Here is a 23,100-nt window from a genome sequence, read left to right on the forward strand (position 1 = left end):
GCATGAGCAAGGTGCTCTCTGCAAGAAGAATAGTAAAGGCCCTCAGACGCATCTTCGCGGGGGTTCGTATCCGATGTGTCCAGGAAAGTACGAGCAGAGTTTCCTAAAACCTCAAATAAAGTCATAGGAAGGGCAACAGCGTTAGAAGAGATAAACGCCGTGACCCAGGTCTGCGTTATGGGATTTTTTTTCACTGGCGTCAAATGCTAGCGTTGTGGCCGATGAGGCCACATGCGACAAGACAGTCAGCAGCCGCCATGTAGGAAACTGGAAAAAGTACAGCATCGTGAACGGGACTTTAAGCAGAATAGAGGGCATGACAAGAAAGAGTATGGGAACAATCTACATATGGGAATAATGTACCCCTGACCCTAGTAGTGTACACCTCTGAAATTGTACGCCAGCGTCATTGTGGCCCTCAAATATTTTCTGGAGAAACTGCCTGAAAATAGAATATTTTGTAATGAAATTACAGCCTCCTATACCAAATGCATTTCGTTTCACCTCTGTCATGTACTTTTTCAATGATTAATAGTATTAATACATCCAAAATTCGCGACTAAGTAAAAACGATCAAGGAAGCTTTTCAGGGATGAAACTTCAAAGGTATCCGGATCCTAAGACTTTAAGTGCAATTTAGTTAAATGAAGATCATATTCATTTAATAAAATACATATATTACACAAGTATTTTGAGGTGTTCTTAATTATTCAGAAATCGATTCACTTCCAGTCCCTTGGAATATAGGCTACTATTAGATATAGCTGTGAATAAAGAGCATCCTCACGGTAGATAACTGTATTTTCTTCATCGCTGTCCGAAATTCGGCAGGTTGATGAGTTTCGCCGTTGTCCATAACTGCTACAAGAGCATCCGGTTCAGAATCACTTGCGCAAGGAAAGTGACTTACGTCACTACCACGATTAGTACTTTTAATAAGGCTTCCGTGTGATATCTTCCGTTAGCAAAAGTGATTTTTGCGTCAACGATATTTCCTTCGTGGGGGAACACAGTCGTACACAATTTTTGAAAGAGATTTGCACCACGTGACTATTTGTGGTCAAAGGGCAGAAATTTCTTTTAAAAAATTCGTAAATGCCATTTTCACACAACTCGGTGACAGAATAGTTACACAATGTGTACTCCGGTGCCACAATGACTGTTCAAAAATATTTTTGTCAAATTAATTAAACAACAATTTCACAGAACTTAGAACGACTGTCCTCTTCTAGGTCTCACCAAATTCTCGATTTACAGTTGTGGCAGCGGTCAATATATGTGCAGTGGTGGATGCACAGTAACAAAAAATACACTCCGGGGTCTGAATGAGCCTGATGTGCCGGCCGCTTTGGCCGAGCGGTTCTAGGCGTTCCAGTCCTGAACCGCGCTGTTCTTACGGCCGCAGGTTCGAATCCTGCCTAGGGCATGGATGTGTGTGATGCCCTTAGGTTAGTTAGGTTTAAGTAGTTCTAAGTCTAGGGGACTGATAACCTCAGATGTTAAGTCCCATAGTGCTTAGAGCCATTTGAGCCTGGTGTACACCCCTAGCGTTAAACTCCAACAGGAGCGCCAAGGCCGCTGATCGCCCTTCCAATTAATCTTACGCTACTGAAAAGTGGATGAAAAGGAACACAAGTTTTGTTGGACATGGTTTGTGTGTGTATGTCACTTGTTTGAACATCATGGGGAAGAGGAGGCTTAGCTCACCGTGATGAAAGTTATGTAGACTGGGTAGTAATGAAGTGCATTCGATAGTATCGGTTATATTGAGTTTCAAAGCAGAAAACATATCTGGGAACGTATGGAAGATTTGCCTCTTATACGGAATGCTTAACGCGGGAACTTATCGGTAGATTTACTATACAAGATGGAACTGATCTTTGAAAAAGCATAGTAGAACTCAGAGGGAGATTGTCTCATCTCTGCGAAAGTGGGAACCAATGAAGCTAAAAATTAATCTGAGCGACGAAGTATCACAGGGCATACAACAAACCTCCAGAGCAATTTTATTATAACAGATATATAAGGAAAACATAAGCCGAAGTTTGGTAGTCACAGTGAGATACAAACCTTCGACATGGAGATATTACAGCACCGTACCTCGTCCGACAAGATGAGCGAGTTGTCAACCAGGAGGTCCGTCGCGTTGACGGTTCGCAGGAAGTCGACGAGCGCGTGCGAGTCGTTGGTGTGGAAGCCGAGGGCGGCTCCCAGATTGAAGGCGTGCTGGCGCGCCTCGTCCGCGATCACTTGCCGTGAAATGAAGTTCCCGCTTTGGATGATCGCCCGCGAGAAGAGTCCTACCACAAGTTAACATTTCACAAAGGTGTTAGATTCTTACAAATTTGATGGCAAAAATCAGTCACTTGCTGCAAATATTTTCGTGGTATTTGGCTGCCTGCTGTTCAACTGATGCTGCAGAGCCATGGTAGTGCCCTATTTTCTGGAACACATACGAGTACCATCCGAATTTTTTTATGAAATGTGATTTACGTAAATTCTTACCATCGAAATGTCTGGTAAATCTCTAGTTGTTTGGAATCTAATGGAAATAAGATGAAACAATTTTAAAGTTCAGAATTAGAAATGAAAAACTTTGTACAGTATTAATTCTCTATGGACGAGCTCGACAAATTTGTAATGCTTACAGTACATTGCTGTGTCTACATAGCGATGCATTCTCTTGCAGTTGCCGTGCGTAGCATATTGGGAACACTTCCAGACTACAAATGTAGGAAGTTGCGCTGCACTATGAGAATTTCTACAACCACGTGAATAGTTGCATCTTGGGAGTTCTTCGTGGAGTGGACACATGTATCTCAGCAGTTGATATTTAATACCATTGACCTTGAAAAACGTAAGCTATGAAACTTTTTAAATATGACGCGATAGAGATAATTTTGAGGTATATACGGATAAAAAGATGATCGTGGTAGACATTACCCCTAGAATTTGTGAGCTTATTTTTTAAACGTTACAAATTTTTCAACTTAAGCCTGCGCAAGTAAGCTGCTCTTTCCTTAGATATTTAAACCTGCAGTGTATTATGGAAAGGAGAGGATGGTTGTCGCCCGTGAGGGACTGACGACTGTTGCACGAGTGCCTCCTCTGGTGACACCAGCAAGTAAGGTGAACCCACTGGATAAGAAGGCCGAAGAAAGTCTTGAGGCTCGGTGTCGATCAGTTAATATTGTCTACAGCTTGTTTTTGGAACGAGTGGATCTGTTTGATTCACTAACTGCATTATAGAGACTTGAAAAATTGAAATTTGTGGTAAACTCCTATGGGACCAAACTGCTGAGGTCATTGATCCCTAGGCTAACACACTACTTCATCTACCTTAAACTAACTTATGCTAAGGACAACACACACACATGCATTATGCAGAGTGTCAGGTCGAAGAAGCACTACCGTTTTTTCACTTCCGTGATATGGTGGTACTAAATGCAAGGCTTTCGCACAAACAAGACTGTGACTCGCTTGGTGTACCGAAAAACAGGCAGATGACAATTTGACAAAGCTGAAGTAGCCGATACCCAGAGAAAAATGAAAGAGGAGAGGACTTTGTTCAAGTGTAAGTACTGAGTATGTAAAGAGGAAGAAAACAGGGCATGTATCAAAGCCAGTTACCCAAAAGGTTGCTCACCAGGATAATGTTGGTCACTGGCCAAATGCATCTGACGAGAGAGGTGGGTGCAACATGCCAAATTGCAATCGAAGCCTGTCAGTCGTCTGCCAGAGGTGTAATGTTAATTTGTGCATCCAGAAGAAAATAAACAGTTTTTTTGGACTTTCATATTGAATAAAAAGTATGAACGTCTAAACCCTCAAATTCTTAAACATTTTCATGTGTCAGAAAAGTATATATGTAATTATTTACAAGACAACATTTACTTTATTTGTATCCTTAAATTCCTAGTGTAACAAACATATAACGCTGCCAAGTATACTGTATAAACATGACTTAATGTATATTTTATCAATATATATTTATTGTGACCCTAAGCCAGACAGACACACTATTTAGAAGTTTTTGTCTTTGGCGCTCCATAATTCTGTCCACAGAGGATCAATATCACTGAATAGAGGTCCATTTTTTCTGGGTAGTATTCTGGTCCGTTCCGATGATTTAAAAACATCATGAAATATTCCTGGAACCAATGAATTAAGTAGTGCTCAAAGAAATTAACAGATTGTGTAGAATATATCTGTGCTAAAAATATCTTTTTCACGTGCTTTCCTTGCGGAATCCCTTTTCGGTGGTTAACAATGACGTTCTTGAAAACGGCATCCGGTTTTTCAATTCAAAGCTGCAACTTTTCGTAACATCTGTGACCATTTAAATTAGGAATAATAATTTTCTTGGTAAATTATTATAGAATAACATATCTATCTGTCTTAACCATGGTACGGCCCATTAACTTTTATTTATTTCACAGCTTCATATTGTTTTCTATGCAGAACGGGCGAGGGGAAGTAGAATTATCATCTTTCTTTCTTTGAAGTTACTGTGAATCAACAGTGTCTTACAGAGTTAGATGATATGAGACATCCAATTCGGGAAGCATTTCGGTCGGTGTCATCTGGAGAATAAAAAAAAAATAAAAATAAAAAAAATAAAAAAAAAACTTTCAGGGCGCGTAAAGCGAACGGAAACACGACTTGACTATGCTTAAAATACGGGCCCGGGTTCGATTAACGGCCGAAACGGAGATTTTCTCCGCTCGGTGATTGTGTGATGTGCTGTCCTTACGTCCGTATCGTCTTAACTGACAAAGAAACTCGTTTTCACTACACTGTCGTATCGTCTTTCAACTGACTCAGTTGAATGAGCATGTCAAAATCCAACCAGACAAGTACAGCCAGTTTCGAGAGTTTCAAACAATGATATTACTTTCGTACCATCTTCGAATTTCAGATTATATCACAAACGTAATGACAACCATTACTTAATGCTCATTTTGTATTAAATACTCTCGGAAACACCGTGCTTGAGAAAAGGAATGCTTTGGGTACTCAGTATTATTTACATCTGGATTTCAGACTACGGGGTTTAACATTCGATTTCGCAAGACCGTATCTTCTACAGGAATGAAGATAGAAACTTCGGGCAAATTTTAACACGCAGACGTCTACGAAGTTATTTTCAAAAACCTATCAGAGTTTACAAGGGTATATCTTTTACATTCACGTTCAAAACAATATTAGGGTGCGTTACACAAATACATTTGGTGTCAAAGTTTTCATTAGCCTTTGACACTTTTTCAGCGTTCTCTACAACACTAACACGACATTCACACACTATTCCAACTCGTCCCATACTTATGCATCAATGTCTGGAGCTACTGGATGCACTACCGTTACTACGTGGTGTTGCAGTTTACTCAGGGATGCTGAAAGCAGAGTACATCAAAAGCCTTTCATCGCGCCTTCAGAGGATTAAAAAAAAATTGTGATCTAGCAAGAGGCTAACGATACAGTGCGATATTCATGCGCCGCTTACGGCCGAGGCAATGCATTTTATGCTAAGAAATGCTGTTACTTTCCGCTGACAGAAGGGTGGTGCTCTGTCCTGTTTTAATACGAAATTTTTGGCATTTATAAATCTTGGCTGATTTTTCAACCTATTGGAAATTTTCGGCATTTTGTCGCAAGCATAGAAGAGCCATATGGAGTAGCGTGCTATCTAGTTGCGCTCGTAGGTGACACCTAAAGTCAACTATAGATTGGCGAATAACTGCAGTTAATCGATTAGTCGTAGTTATTCTGGTAATCGATTATAGATATATCGATATTTTCTTTGCGTCATTTAATTTTACATAGTCAGTTAGATATACAGTTGTTATTTCATTCATTTTCTTTTTTGTTATAAAGCCTGTTGAGTGTTAACTTGCTGTCTGCAGCTTAATTACCGAAATAAGTCCGACTGCCCCTAATACTGATAGTGTAGCGTCGGCACAAGTCGGAACATTTTATGCAAGACCTGCAGAGTATTAATGAATGGTGCGGAGACTGGAAGTTGACCCTGAACATAAATTAGTATAATATATTGCCCACGGGTAGGAGAAGATATCCAGTGCTGTACAATTACACTACTGATGACAATTTGCTGGAAACAGTTACCACCGTAAAATATTTGGATGTACCCATCGACAGTAACCTTAAGGGGATTGACTACACAAAACAAACCGTAGGAAAGGCGGATACTAGACTGAGATTCATAGGAAGCATCTTATCGAAATGTAATCCATTCTTCAAAGACGTGGCTCACAAAACACTTATTCGAATGATTCTTGAGTACTGCTCATTGGTCTGGGAAATGTTAGATAAGATCCAATGAAGATCGGTGCGTTCGTCGCGGGGGCGTTTAGTTGGCCCAAGAGCGTTACGGAGTTGCTCAACGAAGTCCATTTGTAGGTGCTGCAAGTAAGGTGTTGTGCGTCACGGAGAGGTGTAGTATATTTGAGAATGAAATAGGGAATGGAGAATCAGTTAGTGGTGTCAGAAGTAGTCCCTGCCGCAAACCGACGGGCGGCTTGAGATGTACAGGTGTAAGTCTAGATGTGGACTATTTTCTGTTTAGGACTACTGCAAACATCATCGATGTAATAGTAATTGTTTCTAAGTAGTGTGTCGAAGTCGTGTGCTTTGAGTGTCACTTCTGAAATACGAATAAATAACTTAACGAGAGTGTTTCAACATGAACCTCTCTCTGAAGTGCTTTCAACAAACCTCGCCAGCTCCGTCGTAATTTATTCCCTAGCTGCTGATGAGCATGATAATCGCAAATCCTCCAGTGCCACCGCTTACAAGTGGTAAGTAAACATTCCACCTGTTAACTACCCTTACCAAACGGTGGCAAAGTCCTTCTTCCTCCAGAAAAATTTTGGTGCTTGTAAGAATACAGTATTTGTGTTAAAAAGATATATTAATTAGCTTTACTAATAATTCTTAAGTAGATAGATAGTACTCCTAACAATAATAATTGGTATCTGTGTACTTCATAAAAGTGAGCAACTTACGTAAGTTCCAAAAAAAGAAAAAAGGCATTTTTATTTGTAGAAAAAGTATTATATCATAAAAATCATTGTAGGAGAACATTTTATAGAAAAAAGACTTAACATAAATAATAAATATATTATCGATTATGAATAAACAATTAATCGATTAATTTAAATAACTTGACAGCCCAATTAATCGACCGATACACTGAACAGGCAACTTTTAAAAATTTTTTTTAGTTGATCAGTCATATGACTGGTTTGATTAACTGCTATCCGGTGCCAACCTGTTCATTTCAGAGTACCACCTGATACCTGGGCTCGTAGTTATTTGCTACAAGTATTCCAGTCTCTGTCTTCCTCTACATCTTTTACGCTCTACGTCTCCATCTAGTACCACGGAAGTCATTCCATGATGTCTTAACAACTGTACAATCATCCTGTTACTCCTTACTGTCTGTCTTTTCCATTTATTCCTTTCCTCTCTGAATCTGCGCAGAACTTCCTCATTCATTACCTTATCCGTCCACTTAATTTTCAACATTCGCCTCGAGCACCACATCTCAAATGCTTCGATTCTCTTCTGTTCCGGTTTTCCCACAGTCCATGTTTCACTACCATACAATGCTGTGATCCAGATGTACATTCTCAGAAATATCTTCCTCAAAATAAAACCCTTGTTTGACACTAGTCAACTTCTCTGGTCCAGCAAAGCCCTTTCTGCCAACGCTGGCGGGATTTTGATGTTCTCCATGATCCGTTCGTCATAATTTTGCTGCCTAGGAAGCAGAACTCCTTAACCTCACCTACTTCGTGACCACCAATCCCGAAGTTAAGTTTCTCGCTTGTTCTGATTTCTGCTACTTCCCATTACTTTCGTCTTCCTTCCATTTATTCTCAGTCCATATTCCGTCCTCATTAGACAGTTAATTCCTTTATGCATATAATGCAATTCTTCTTCAGTTTCAGTCAGGACAGAAATATCATCACAGAAAACTATCATTGATATCCTTTCAACTTGAACTGCTGAACCTTTATTTTTTTCCATCATTGCTTCTTCGGTGCACGTATTGAACAGTAGGGGCGAAAGACTATATCTTTGACTTAAACCCTTTGTAATTCGAGCACTTCCTTCTTGGTCGTCCATTCCTATTATTCCCTCTTGGCTCTTGTACATATCGTATATTACCCGTTTCTCCCTACAGCTTACCCCTATATTTCTCAGAATTTCTAACATCTTGCAACATATTACACGCTTTTACCATGTCGACAATTCCTACTCGCATCTGTCAGCTCTTGCAGTCTTCGGGATAGTGTGGATGATGTTTTTCCGAATGTCAGACTCACACACTCTGCACAAACAACGTGAATAGTCGTTTTGTTGCCACTGGCCCCAATGATTTTAGAAATTCTGATGGAATGTAATCTATTGCTTCTGCCTTAATTTATCTTAAGTCTTCCAAAGCTCTTTTACATTCTGATTCCAATACTGGACCTCTCTCTCTGCTATATCGACTTTTGTTTCTTCTATCACATCAGATAAATCTTCCCCCTCATAGGGACCTTCAATGTACTCTTTCCCCGTGTCCGCTCCCTCCTCTTCGTTTAACTGTGGAACTCTCACTGCACTTTTAATGTCACCGAAGGTTTTTTTGACTGCTCTATATGCTGAGTCAGTCCTTCCAACAATCATTTGTTCCTCGATTTCATCACATTTTTCGCACAGCCTCCTCGCCTCAGCTTCCCTACACTTACTAGTTATTTCATGTCCAAGCGACTCGTATTTCTGTATTCCTGAATCACCCATACATTCTATCAACCAGATAGGGTTGCCAACTTTGAAATTACCCCAGTAGAGACATCAACGAAATTTCAAATTTTACGCTGATTAAATGTTATTTAATTAAGGAAAGTAACCACAAAATGTAAATTTATCATATTAGTGTAGAATACTGCATTCGTAATTCTTAATATAAGTTATACGGAGATTGAACTCAGAACATTCAAATGTTAAATATCTAACGTTAAAATATTCACTGATCAGCCAGAACATTATGACCACCGACCATCTGTCGATATCAACCCGTCCAGGCCGTGGAAGCGTCACCTGGCGAGGAACGATTGCTACTCACACACACGGAACGACGTTGCATCTAGTACCAGTGAGCGTACTGTCCCTGTGGAGAAAGGGGGAGGTGCGCGGTCTATCTTAGTTTGACCGAGGGCAGAGTGTAAGGGTCCGGAAGCTCAACACGAGTTTTTCGGAAACAGGACGACTTGTGAGCTGTTCGGAGAATTCCGTGGCGAGTGTCTTCAAAACGTGGCGAAACCAACGTGAAACCACGTCCAGGCGTCGAGGCGTTGAGCGGCTACCTCCCATGACAGATATCAGACGTCGTAGGCTGGGCAGTCTGGCAAAACGATACAGGCGGCGAACTGTGGCAGAGCTAAACTCAGACTTAAATGCTGGGCAGAGTGCAAATGTGTCTGAACACAGTGCAGCGAGCGCTGCTAACGATGGGCCTCCGCTGCTGACGATCCGTGGATGTACCTGTTAATAGCGCCACATCGGCAACTTTGACTGAAGTGGGCACGTCACCATTGGCAGTGGACGTTGGCACAGTGGAAGAGCGTTTTATGTGTGATGAATTCCGATACCTTCCTCATAATGCCGTTGAGAAGGAAGAATTGGGGTCGGGGGTGGAGGGGGTAGGGGCCAATCCGTTGTCTTCCAGGGAAACAGCTCCTTGACACTTGTACGGCGGGACGGAGAGAAGCTGGCCGCGGCTCCATTAAGCTCTGGGGAACACTCATGTCGGCATCCTCACGAGCTCTACTGGTGGAGCTCATGAAAGACACCATGACGGTCAAGGAGTATCGTACATCGATTGCTGACCACGTATAATGATTCATGATGGTCTTCTATCCGAAAGGCAGCAGTATTTTTCAACAAGATTATGCGCCATGTTACAAGGCCAGGAGTGTGACGGAGTAGTTCGAGGAACATAGTGGCGAGTTCCAATTGATTTGCTGGAGCCCCAACTGGCCAGACCTGAACCCTATAGAAGACATCTGGGATGTGATTGACGTGGCATCGGAGACCATCGCCTTCTCCCCGGAATTTACGGGAATTAAGGAACTGGGTGACTTTAGCGTATGTTGCCAACTGCCCCAGCGGCCTCCCAAGACCTCGTTGCTTCCGTACCACGACGCCTCGCCGCTGTTATCCGTGCAAAAGTAGACATAACGGCTATTAGGTAGGTGGTCATAATGATCAGGCAGCACAATGTATGATTTCATGATTTGATCAGTCTCTGAAAGAAAGCATGTTTACCTTTCTATTTTGGTTTAGTCAACAGAAACGGTTCAAATGACTCTGAGCACTATGGGACTTAACTGATGAGGTTATCAGTCCCCTAGAACTTAGAACCACTTAAACCTAACCAACCTAAGGACATCACGCACATCCATGCCCGAGGCAAGATTCGAATCTGCGACCGCAGTTGTCGCGTGGTTCCAGACTGTAGCGCCTAGAACCGCTCGGTCTCTCCGGTCGGCGTTTAGTCAACAGTTTCTTGTCATTCTTAACAGTTGTAAAAAGATTCATGAAAACTGTAAGTAAATGTTGCAACGTACGTATTTCGCCTTGGACGAACAGTTACTGAAGCATGGCAACCATGGTAACACCTTTTGTCATACTATTGGATGAATGACATAGCCGTTTAACTCACTTGCGAGTTGTGACATTCAATATTACTTAGATGTTAATCTATTTGTTAAACAAACAACTGTGGCTGTATGCCTTTCAGACAAGACGCACAGTGCTAAGTACATATTTAATTTTGAAAGGAACCATATATAAGTACATATAAATGAATGTCAAGTGCTAATCGTTGACAGTTGACTTGTGTTGTCTATGCCGTTGGTTACGAGCCGCTGTTAGTACGGTATATTTTCAAAGAAGCATCTTTCATTGTTGTTGTAACTTTTCAAACCTCAAAGAATTTTCTGTAATACATACATTGCATCAGAATATTTAAATTACATTGGCAAGTGACTTAAGCTATAGTTTAAATAAGGTAAATTCAAACTTACTGCGTTGTCTAACGATAAATAAGTAGTATCATGAGATAATTATCTTGATCCCGACAAATGAGTTATAATACAAATTCGTACTTAGACACTTTTATCAGCAACATACATGCTTAACATTGTTGTGATTTGGACAGATTAGCAGGAAAATATTAAATATGGGGACGGTTGGGAACCATACAACCATATTAACTGGCAACTTGCAACTGGTGTGAAAGTAAACTCTTAGTATATACTTGAAAGTTAAAATGTATCCGTAATTACTATATCCTTGCACTCCAGGTGGTTATAATTAAAGCGCACCTGCTTCACGTAGGTCCATTGTGGACTGTAATTATTGTATGGCAGCGAAACGTGTTAGATTTACATTAATACGGGACTAATATACGCTGAAAAAAATTTTTGTAACTTTGGCCAGTACATCTACATCTACGTCTACACATATTCCGCAATCCACCATACGGTGCGTGGCGGAGGGTACCTCGTATGACAACTAGCATCTTCTCTCCCCGTTCCACTCCCAAATAGAACGAGGGAAAAATGACTGCCTATATGCCTCTGTACTAGCCCTAATCTCTCTTATCTTATCTTTGTGGTCTTTCCGGGAAATGTAAGTTGGCGGCAGTAAAATTGTACTGCAGTCAGCCTCAAATGCTGGTTCTCTAAATTTCCTCAGTAGCGATTCACGAAAAGAACGCCTCCTTTCGTCTAGAGACTCCCACCCGAGTTCCTGAAGCATTTCCGTAACACTCGCGTGATGATCAAACCTACCAGTAACAAATCTTGCAGCCCGCCTCTGAATTGCTTCTATGTCCTCCCTCAATCCGACCTGATAGGGATCCCAAACGCTCGAGTAGTACTCAAGAATAGGTCGTATTAGTGTTATATAAGCGGTCTCCTTTACAGATGAACCACATCTTCCCAAAACTCTACCAATGAACCGAAGATGACTATCCGCCTTCCCCACAACTGCCATTACATGCTTGTTCCGCTTCATATAGCTCTGCAATGTTACGCCCAAATATTTAATCGACGTGACTGTGTCAAGCGCTGCACTACTAATGGAGTATTCAAACATTACAGGTACGTGCAGTAGGTGCAGATGTGGCGCTGTGCAGCATCTCGTCAACGTCTCCACGGACTATATTGAACCAATCGAATAAGTGGCGGTTGATAATAAAATCAACATTATACGTGACTCACTTCTTTGACGTGTTTTGCCTAAGTCCCGTTCCTAATCCATTACATACAGAAAAATTTCTATGCGCGTTTTTTGCGTTCGCAGCACCAGATTTGCACCTGTTGATCAAATCTGTAAGTAATTTTTTTTCCAGCATAAATCGGTTGTGCAGTAGAATGCCTACCAATATTCGCTGCCGTACGATAATTACAGCCCATGCTGCTGGAGTTCCGTGAGTAGCTGCAATTCAGTTACAGCTACCGGGCAGTTTTGCAGAATCACACGAATGTTTTTTAGACAGTGAGACTGAGACGGAGAGCGCGGCGGAGTTGACAGGGCAGCTGTGCACTACCTGCAGAGTGGGGCGCGACGAGGTGCAGCGAGACGGAGCCGCCGCCCGAGCTCTGGCCGGCCAGCGTCACCCGCTGCGGGTCGCCGCCGAAGCGGGCGATGTTGCGCCGCACCCAGCGAAGCGCCAGCTGCTGGTCCTTCAGCGCCGCGTTGCCGGGGGCCGCAGCGTCCCGCGTGCTCAGAAAGCCTGCGGGCACACCAGTCCTCCAGTGCCGTTCCCTGGACGTTTATGGCCCAGCGGTAAACAGCCACTCTCACATCGACACAAGTATCACTGTTACTCTAAAGGTTTTTGAGTACCCTATCTGGTCAAAAGCATCTGTACATAAAGATGTAATTAGGAGTTGAGCATTGTATCTAACGGGAGCTGGTCTGTCACTGTAAAGGGTGGCTGAGAGTATTGTGTTTCCAGTAGAGATGCAGCAGTGGGCGAATGGGTCATTCAGAACAGTTCAGTGACTTTGAAGGTGACCTAGTCGTTCGACGTCAACTCGCAAGGGAATGGTCCAGTATGACATGTCGAAACCTACGGTGAAATCCTTCACACAGAAACACACGGAAAAAAATGCTTTGTGAAATATTTAGTTGCCAAACCACACTACTTTTTACCACACGAAGCACGGCTTATAACACTGGTTTGTACATCCCTGCCTGGAGCACGAATCGGTGAATAAGCTGTTGTATCTGTGGGAGGAGGGAGTACAGCCATGTAGCGCGAAGTCCAAAGTGCAAACACGCAACTTTTAAGCATTTACACTATTCCATAAATGTCTCAAATCATAAATTTTTACAGTAACTTGTAGTTCATATCGGAAACTGAACTACTGCAAATGTAGTTCTTACAAAAGTGACTAGCGGAGGAAAGTAACCCAAGTCAGTGTAAAACATTACATTACAGATAACTACCATCAGATGCGACTTTAATTTCTTGACATGAAATATTTTGTAACAATTCCAGTAGAAAATGCCTTATGTTAATTTCTGAGCAATGTATATTTTGCTGTGAGATTTAAAACTTTCCCGGCGTACATATTCTTCCACAAAATTTAGGGCGAACTGCCAGATGTTTGTATCTTCCTGCCACAATATTTGCCACCGTCTGATTGCTCATAAAACTCGTTGCTAAATAAAAAATATATAGAGGAGAGGGTGCGCTCAAACAGCACTGTAATGTCAGCTCCAAACCTATTGCAAATGAGATGTAGTGAATCCACAAGAGATACATTTGTAAAAAGTGAAAACCCGTCAAAACTGATTCTGTGATAGGAACACGAGAAAACAATCGAACTCATATCGTCGCGTCGAGTTTTCATCACGGAGGGCGCGTGGCACAGCAGAATCGAACGCATTCAAGTAGCGCACGCGCAACCCCAAGCGAATACGCCACGTTTGTGCCGGCGGGGCCTTAAATACCAGAGCTCAGTGCGTTTCCGCCAGTATCACCTGAAGATTGCCAGAAGAGTCTGCGCCGAAATATTGTGGCAAAAAGCTACAAAACATCCGGCAGTTCACCCAAAATTTTGTGGAACAAAATGTATATTTTACAAACAATGACACAGTTCCCTATTTATTCCCTGTGGTCTTCACAAAAAGCGTAGTGTTTATTGGATAACGATAACAAGCATTCTCCTCACACCTGGAACACCCGATAGAAGAGAAATTAATGCGTTGAGGCTCTTCGCAGTAATTGCCAGTTTTGCAGGCAGAGTTGTGCTGGAGTAAGAAATGGTCCTGGCTGTTGTTCTGATTATTGTGCTGCATAGCCCGTACATTTGATTAAATTCGGAGAACGTGTTAATGTGCAAACTGACAAAGAATAAAAGACAGAAGTTTTTCAACACTGCTCCGCTATTAAATCGGAAATGGAAAAGAGCTATCAGAATTTATGAATATATCGTCCGACAGTATTTTGAAAAATACAAATTTCTTTATCAAGAGGCCGAATTACTCTATTAGTTTCAGGTGGCATCCGAAATGTATTAAGTCTTTCGTCGTCCTCTTCCTCTATACACTGAATTCTGTAAGTCAAAACCAAGAGTTCAACAGAAGCAATGAATTATTTTCTGCAACTGCTGAGAAGACGTTTCTGGTCTAATATTGAAAGTTACTCTACCGCAGTTTTCCAGATTTTGCTACGTCGATTACAAAATTTCCTTAATAAAATTGCTATTTTTTTTATTTTTGGTTCTTATTTGCCTTCATGTTACTGAAGACAGATCTAAAGCTGCGAAAATATTAATTCACTGATAATTACTATTGGCATTGTTGTATGCGAATGTGTCATAGCATACATCGATCGCACAATCGACCCTGTCTTCTTTCGCTCGTTATCATAAAGTGGCGATTCAACGCAGTTCTTGCACGAAGCTGACTGATGATCTTTGTACACGACATTTTAGGGGATAACAAGAAGGTTCGTCTTGCCGTCAGCAATAAATCTTTCTATAATAGTGAATACTAATGACATGTGGTGAATTCATTTACTTGAAGTAAACTTCGTAATTTAGCGACTCCCTTTTCCGTACTATTTTCTCAATCCGTTCAACCAGGTTAAAGAAGCATGGAATTAAGTAGCGTTCATCTCAGTTGCAATTTAGAGGGCATTCAGTAGCAGTGCATTGACTCTCCTAAGCACCTCTAAATCTTCCGAATAGTTTTTCTTTCACGATTTTGTGAGTCTCATTTTGGAGAATATTGCGCAATTAATGTAAATATTTCTTCCATTTATACAATTCACGTTCAGATTTTACGAAACGAGACCGGATATGAGCACTGCTTAACTTCAAGCGTTATCTTCCCGCTTCGTATAACCTAAAACTCCACAGCCTTTTTCTGGCACTGCAAGCAACTACTGATTATATTTTCTTTGGGCTAGAAAGGTATTGCATTTTTATTCTCGAACTAAATTAGCAGTTCAATCATCGTTGAACTACAAGTCATGGAATAGTCAGAGTGATTTCCTGTTTGTTCTACTCCTTCCACAATTTCTAACGAAATGTCGGCATCATTCGAATTAATGTCTAAGAAATTAATTAATGAGTAACAAATACGTAGGTGTTTCGGAGAAGTAGGTGATTTCTGTTATATCCTACGTTCCTTATATTTCATCTCTGTTAAAGATTAACTGGATTCCAAGTTACTGGAACCTGGACAAAGACAGACGCTATTTACAAGCAGTGCGCAGAAAACACAAAGAAAATTGATTCAGTTTTACGTCCATTGTGAACACTCAGTGATACCTTAAAGGCAACTGCTAAGTATTATGGCTGTGAAATAAGATACAAATTCGAGCAACTAGCAGCTGTGAACAACTGCGAACAGACGATGTTTTTTGGTCGGAACGTCACTCTAACGACTGATTCTAGAATCGCAAGAAGGAATGAATACTAGAGATTGCCATTAGCAATTTCTGCCATTTTCTTCAGTTTTTTTTGTTAGACATGACGTTGTATTTTGTGTAGTATTTTTTAAATCATTCGAGTTCCGCACATTTAAGTATTGTATTATATATTAAGTCTGTTTGCAACACAATGTTAGTTCTGCAGTTACATAATTTCATGGCTACTGAAATACTATACATTTTTAAAACTCGTTACATAACGTTTGAATGGTGAAGTCATACTTTACGAGGTACTGTCAGAAGTAAAGCTGTGAGGACGAGGCGTGAGTCGTGCTTGGGTAGCTCAGTTGGTAGAGCACTTCCCCGTGAAAGGCAAAGGTCCCGAGTTCGAGTCTCGGTCCGGCACACAGTTTTAATCTGCCAGGAAGTTTCATACTTCTATGTCTGTGCACCACCTAGTACCTTGGAACAGTAGAAGGTCTTTTGTCATGGAACATGGGATATTTGCAAATTTATTGAGTTTCTATAATGTCGCAACAGTTTTACAAAATGCATATTTTCCCCTTTGCCAGATATCACAAACACACAATAAATTACGCTTTGCGAAATGTCCTCTGGTTGAAAAAACGTTGATGTGATTATGCTACTTAACTACTTTCTAACGTGAAAAAAAATCATTGTTTACAACATACCATTTATAGACTTAATCAGTACGGAGCTCAGAAGAGAGAAGTCTGAGAAGTTTAAGAAGAAGAGAGATATCACGATTTACTACCAATTAAAATTAAAGGGAGACATAGGCGGTCAAAACTGTGTCACTATCCTTGATAGTGATTAAGATTCATACATACACTCCTGGAAATTGAAATAAGAACACCGTGAATTCATTGTCCCAGGAAGGGGAAACTTTATTGACGCATTCCTGGGGTCAGATACATCACATGATCACACTGACAGAACCACAGGCACATAGACACAGGCAACAGAGCATGCACAATGTCGGCACCAGTACAGTGTATATCCACCTTTCGCAGCAATGCAGGCTGCTATTCTCCCATGGAGACGATCGTAGAGATGCTGGATGTAGTCCTGTGGAACGGCTTGCCATGCCATTTCCACCTGGCGCCTCAGTTGGACCAGCGTTCGTTCTGGACGTGCAGACCGCGTGAGACGACGCTTCATCCAGTCCCAAACATGCTCAATGGGGGACAGATCCGGAGATCTTGCTGGCCAGGGTAGTTGACTTACACCTTCTAGAGCACGTTGAGTGGCACGGGATACATGCGGACGTGCATTGTCCTGTTGGAACAGCAAGTTCCCTTGCCGGTCTGGGAATGGTAGAACGATGGGTTCGATGACGGTTTGGATGTACCGTGCACTATTAAGTGTCCCCTCGACGATCACCAGTGGTGTACGGCCAGTGTAGGAGATCGCTCCCCACACCATGATGCCGGGTGTTGGCCCTGTGTGCCTCGGTCGTATGCAGTCCTGATTGTGGCGCTCACCTGCACGGCGCCAAACACGCATACGACCATCATTGGCACCAAGGCAGAAGCGACTTTCATCGCTGAAGACGACACGTCTCCATTCGTCCCTCCATTCACGCCTGTCGCGACACCACTGGAGGCGGGCTGCACGATGTTGGGGCGTGAGCGGAAGACGGCCTAACGGTGTGCGGGACCGTAGCCCAGCTTCATGGAGACGGTTGCGAATGGTCCTCGCCGATACCCCAGGAGCAACAGTGTCCCTAATTTGCTGGGAAGTGGCGGTGCGGTCCCCTACGGCACTGCGTAGGATCCTACGGTCTTGGCGTGCATCCGTGCGTCGCTGCGGTCCGGTCCCAGGTCGACGGGCACGTGCACCTTCCGCCGACCACTGGCGACAACATCGATGTACTTGGAGACCTCACGCCCCACGTGTTGAGCAATTCGGCGGTACGTCCACCCGGCCTCCCGCATGCCCACTATACGCCCTCGCTCAAAGTCCGTCAACTGCACATGCGGTTCACGTCCACGCTGTCGCGGCATGCTACCAGTGTTAAAGACTGCGATGGAGCTCCGTATGCCACGGCAAACTGGCGCAGCTAGCGCCATTCGACGGCCAACATCGCGGTTCCTGGTGTGTCCGCTGCGCCGTGCGTGTGATCATTGCTTGTACAGCCCTCTCGCAGTGTCCGGAGCAAGTATGGTGGGTCTGACACACCGGTGTCAATGTGTTCTTTTTTCCATTTCCAGGAGTGTATAATAAAAATGAATTTATGTGTATGTTACTCTTCTTCTCCAAAAGCACTGGATCGATTCAACCAACATCGAGCATATACATGTTACTGTCAGACAACAATTTCTAAGGGGTAAAGAACTACCTACCTACCACAATTCAAGAGATATGACGTCATAGACATCGCAATACGTGAAAAAGTGCCACATCATGTGCGATGTTTAACTTTATTATTTATGGGCTACTATTTCTATTTGCAATAAATTTCGTAGACAGTATCCACATATGCTGCTAAATGCACCTAATAAATTATATTATGGTACCAAGCAGTATTGAGGACATATAGAGTCATAAATACTGAGATGAGTGAAAATCTGTCACGTTGTGCATGACGTTCAAATTTATTACTTCTTTCCTAACAGCTCTGTCCGTAACATGTTTCGCAGATAATATACACATATGCCAGTGAATGTACCTGCACAAATATATCAAGAGCTATGACGTCATAAACACCGAGGCACGTGAAAGAAGTGCTGCATCGTACATGAAGTGTAATCCATATATCCTTTATTACCGAGACTCTTCTACAGTCGTGGCAACTTACAGAAAACCGTGACACCTGGCAGCACTGTTAACAACTTTCAACTGCGAAGCGAAATCGGCTACAGGTGACATCGTTAGCTATCTATGGATCTACGAAGAGGTATTGCTATAGAGACGCTTACAAAGTCACAGTTGAAACCCGTGAAGCAGCTGTGCCTAGCGTACAGAAGTTGTCCGGGATAGTGGACTTACACATTTGTACATGATGCACATTTCTTTGTACGACTGTTTCATGATTTCAGAGGTGTTTTCATGAATAAATGAAACTGCATATTTTTACAGTATATTACAAACACAGTTAATTTTGTTTTCATTTGTAATAGAAAATTGGAAATATAAATACCTGGGCAATGACGTGTATGCCAGTTAGTAACATATAAAAACGGAGTTAGTGGTGAGACGTGCTGCCTCATATCAATAGTCTGTTTCTACAAATTATTTACACTGGTTGCCCTGCAATAGGTTCCGTAGCCGCGGTCTGCCCGCCAGGGGAAACTTCAATGCGCGTGCCACGGCGGTTGGATTCGGTCAGATTTCGGCCTCGCTTAGGAGAGGTTTGGAAGAGTCAACCTGCCCGAGTGCGGCGTACTGGGGCAGTGTCGAACCTTAAGAGGAAGTGGGCGTGCTCGCTGAAGGCTTTCCGGCAGCAATAAGGAGCGGACTGAGAGCACGATCAGCCGCAAGGCACTGGTGCACTGGCTGTGGAAGTGTGCACTTCCAAACTTGCTTATCCCCGGCCAGTATACGGAGCAAGTGAATATGGTGAGCCTCTTACTGAACATTTGTTCTGAGAAGCATGCCTGTAGCTGCGCAATTTTGTTTGGTTTCTTGTTTCAACAGTGTGAAAAATATCACAAAAAGTGATCTAGTCGCACAATTCCTTTCTTTCCTGTAAAGGTAAGTAACGCAGTTGAGTATTAGCTGATTGCAGGCGATAATTAATGTGGGAACTTCAAAAAGTTTCCTTTCCCATATCCAAAATATAAATCGGGAGAAACTTGCTAAGTTCCAAAGCAGACGCATGTTTAGAGAAAAAAATTCTATATAAATGGAAATAATAATTTTTCCTCAAATTCCCTAATTACCGCACTGTACCTAATTCGTAATGGTAAGAAACTGTCACTGTACCATAGTAAGTAATAGGAAAATAAATAAGGAGGTAGTTAAGAGACCGACCTCGTGCTCTTTACACCGATTACTCTTCGCTCATAAATACGCAGTCGGAAGAATTCCAAGTAGTAATATGAAATGCGTTCAATCAGTAATGGAACACGTTTTTCTTCTGAAAGCAGGTTGGTTTCGTTCAGCATCCCAGTACACCAAACTATTCTCCACCCTTTTGGCTTCAAGAAGCAATTTTTCGACATAATCTCCGTTCAGTGCGATGAGCTTACGCCACCTTACTGCGAGGGCCTGTGCGCCCGCATGGTACCACTGTACTAGTCGACGTCGGAGCCAACGTCTTGCCGGAACAGTAACCTCCTCGTCACCGACGTACTGCTTCCTTCGTAATATATCCCTCAATGGGCCAAACAGCTGGAAGTCGGCGGAAGGTGCGTGATCCAGGATGTAGGGTGGGTGAAAAATATTTCAACGAAGCTTTCTGGGCTTCTTTCTAATGAGCAGTCTTGCGTGATGTCTCGCGCTGTCATGAAGTAGGAGAAGTTCGTTTGCATATCCTTGCCGACGAACTCGCTGTAGTCGTTTCTTCAATTTCCTGAGGATAGCGCGATACACGTCAGAGGTGACTGATGCACCACGAGGGAGTACATCAGACACAGTAATCCCTCGTTAGTCCCTGAAGACCGTCGCCATGATTTTACCGGCTGAGGGGACGGCCTTAAACTTTTCTTTTGGAGGAGAACTGGCGTGGTGCAACTACATGAATTGTATTGTTTCTGGCCAGAAGGCATGCAGCAATGTTACATCCCATGTGATCACGTCCGACAAAAAATTGTCATGATCATCCTCGTAAGCAATTACGCACTGATCGCCCTACGTTCCTCGCGTCTTCTGTTAGGCGGCAAGGAACCTACCGGGCACACCCTTCCATCAGGTGTACGGCTGTGTAAGCACTACCAGCACAGATATTAAGCTCTGTAGTGAGTTGTGTGATTGTGATAAGGAGATCACGTCGAAAGACATCGTCCCATGTTCCAACATTGCAGGAGCCAGAGGCGTGTGCGACCGCCTAGCTCGCGGGAGGTAGGACAGGTTTGTGCGACCTTGTTGCATTGATGACAGACGACTCGCTCAAAGCCTCACGACGCTTTTGTTCACTGCCATGTCTTCGTAAACATTCTGCAAGCGCTTATGAATATGCGTGATGCTCTGGTCTTCCGCCAAGAAAATCTCAATTCCAGTTCTCTGCTGGGACCTGCACTTACGTTGCAGACGCCACATAGAAGGTTATGTATAGCGCCATCACATATCGGAACTTCATGAAACCATAGGGGCTGAAGCGAAAATATTCCACGATGTCCCACAACAAACTCCGCTTTTTTTTCAGCCGAAATTGTCCGAGAAAGATAAAATGTGTTTTATTCCTTATTGAGCGCCCCTCGTACCTCCAAGCGGCATTGGTATTTACAACAGAATAGTGTTTAAATTATTCTTGAATTTAATGTAAGTTTCACTTCCGCGTATGTAATCCAGATATGACAGAAAACCAAACATGTAAGTGTTCGTTTACAGTGAGGAAAAAAATGGAAGACAATTAGGTTTTAAATTCTTGCCGACCCTTTGATCATTGGAGATAAACCACACTGTGGCATGGGACTAAGACGAGAAAGAAAATCGCCGTGTCTTTTTAAGAGAAAGCACCCCATTAATAAACTTAATCGATCGTGGGTAACTACGGAAACGAAGAGTTCCTATGGCCGGATGGATATCCAAATCCCGCTCGTCCCCGATGCTACCACCGCGCTTCAGCCACCACATCCCCACGCTCGGGCTTGCTGCAGTACAGATTTAATTATGTATGACGCTTCTGTGTCGCCCACTCTCATGATGCGATGTTGTGTAGGTATTTACTTTCTCTCTGATTTTATTTAATTACTATTTCACAATCTGGAATTGTCTACGTATTCAATTTGTCAATTTTCTGTCAGAAACGAAAAAAAATTAAATCTGGTTATTGTGAGTTAGCGAAAACAGTATTCATTTACAAGCATTCGTGAAAACACCTTTGAAATTATGAAATAGTCGTGCAAAGAAATATGCATGCTGCACAAATGTAAAAATACAAATCCAGATTAAGAAACATTATCCCTCCGTACAGTTCCTGTACGCTCAGCACAGTTGCTTGGCGTCTCTCCAACTCTGTAGGCGTCTCTATGGTAATGCCTCTTCATAGTTCCATAGACGGCTTATCGTTGTCGCCTACTGCCGTTTTCGCTTCGTAGTTGAAACATTTCAAAAGCGCTCCCAGATGCTAGGGAGTCGTTAGTAGTGCAGGAGACATGTATTGAAACTCCACGCATGGTGCGACGTTTTTTTACGTATCTCAGTGTTTATGACGTGCTATCTCTTGAACTATGTGTCGCACAATAATGTGTTTCTGTACCCATATTTAGCGACATATGTGGTTACTATCAGCGAAATATGTCGCGAATAGAGCTATTAACACAGAATTAAAAACTTTAAACGTCAAGCATGATGCAGTTTTTCCCGCACATGAGTGTTTACGATGTCCCGTCTCATTAACTACGTCTTTTACCATGATATATTTTTATTGGTGAACTTAGCGGCATATGTCGATACTGCGCGAGGAATTTATTGCGAATAGAGTCCGTAGCACAGAAATAATGCATTTGAACGTCAAGCATAATGCGGAGTTTTTCTCTCTTCTCATTGTTTATGACATCATATCTCATTAATTGCGATAGGTAGGCGATTCTTACCCCCACAGCGATTGCTGCCTGACTGTAAGGGGTATGTGTACAAAGTTTGATTAAAATCGATACAGTGGTTTAGGTGGAGTTGTGCAACGTATACACATACATACCTACATACGTACATACTTAGACGTACAAACTACATACCTACAACGTATACACATAGATGCTATTTTATAATATGTGTTGTTTTTCTCTTTTCCATTTGCCTCTTTTATCATTTGCAGGCAAGTTTCAGTCACTTAGCTCACGCAAGCCTGGCAAATTACATAATGGAACAGTTTCACTATAAAGATCTGCACTATCTTAGTGGTAACATGTCATTCATCATCATTTCATCCTCATTCCCTGGCAAGTCGCCGTAGTGGCGTTAAAGAACTTGTGGAGCGGCGGCTGAACCGCCCCGCGAGGGGTCTCCCG

General features: G+C 42.5%; 1 protein-coding gene across 1 annotated transcript in view; it reads right to left on the reverse strand.

The window, feature by feature from the left end:
- Positions 1–23,100, reverse strand: part of LOC124789359 (juvenile hormone esterase-like) — a 132,127-nt gene that overhangs the window by 76,360 nt on the left and 32,667 nt on the right. Inside the window, exons 5-6 of the mRNA XM_047256685.1 lie at positions 12,626–12,811; positions 2,101–2,300 (exon numbers count right to left, since the gene is read on the reverse strand). Of these exons, the coding sequence (XP_047112641.1) occupies positions 2,101–2,300; positions 12,626–12,811 (386 nt within the window). The remainder of the gene's footprint in view (positions 1–2,100; positions 2,301–12,625; positions 12,812–23,100) is intronic.

This window comes from Schistocerca piceifrons, chromosome 3 (assembly GCF_021461385.2).
Source record: "Schistocerca piceifrons isolate TAMUIC-IGC-003096 chromosome 3, iqSchPice1.1, whole genome shotgun sequence".
NCBI classification, from domain to species: Eukaryota; Metazoa; Arthropoda; class Insecta; order Orthoptera; family Acrididae; genus Schistocerca; species Schistocerca piceifrons.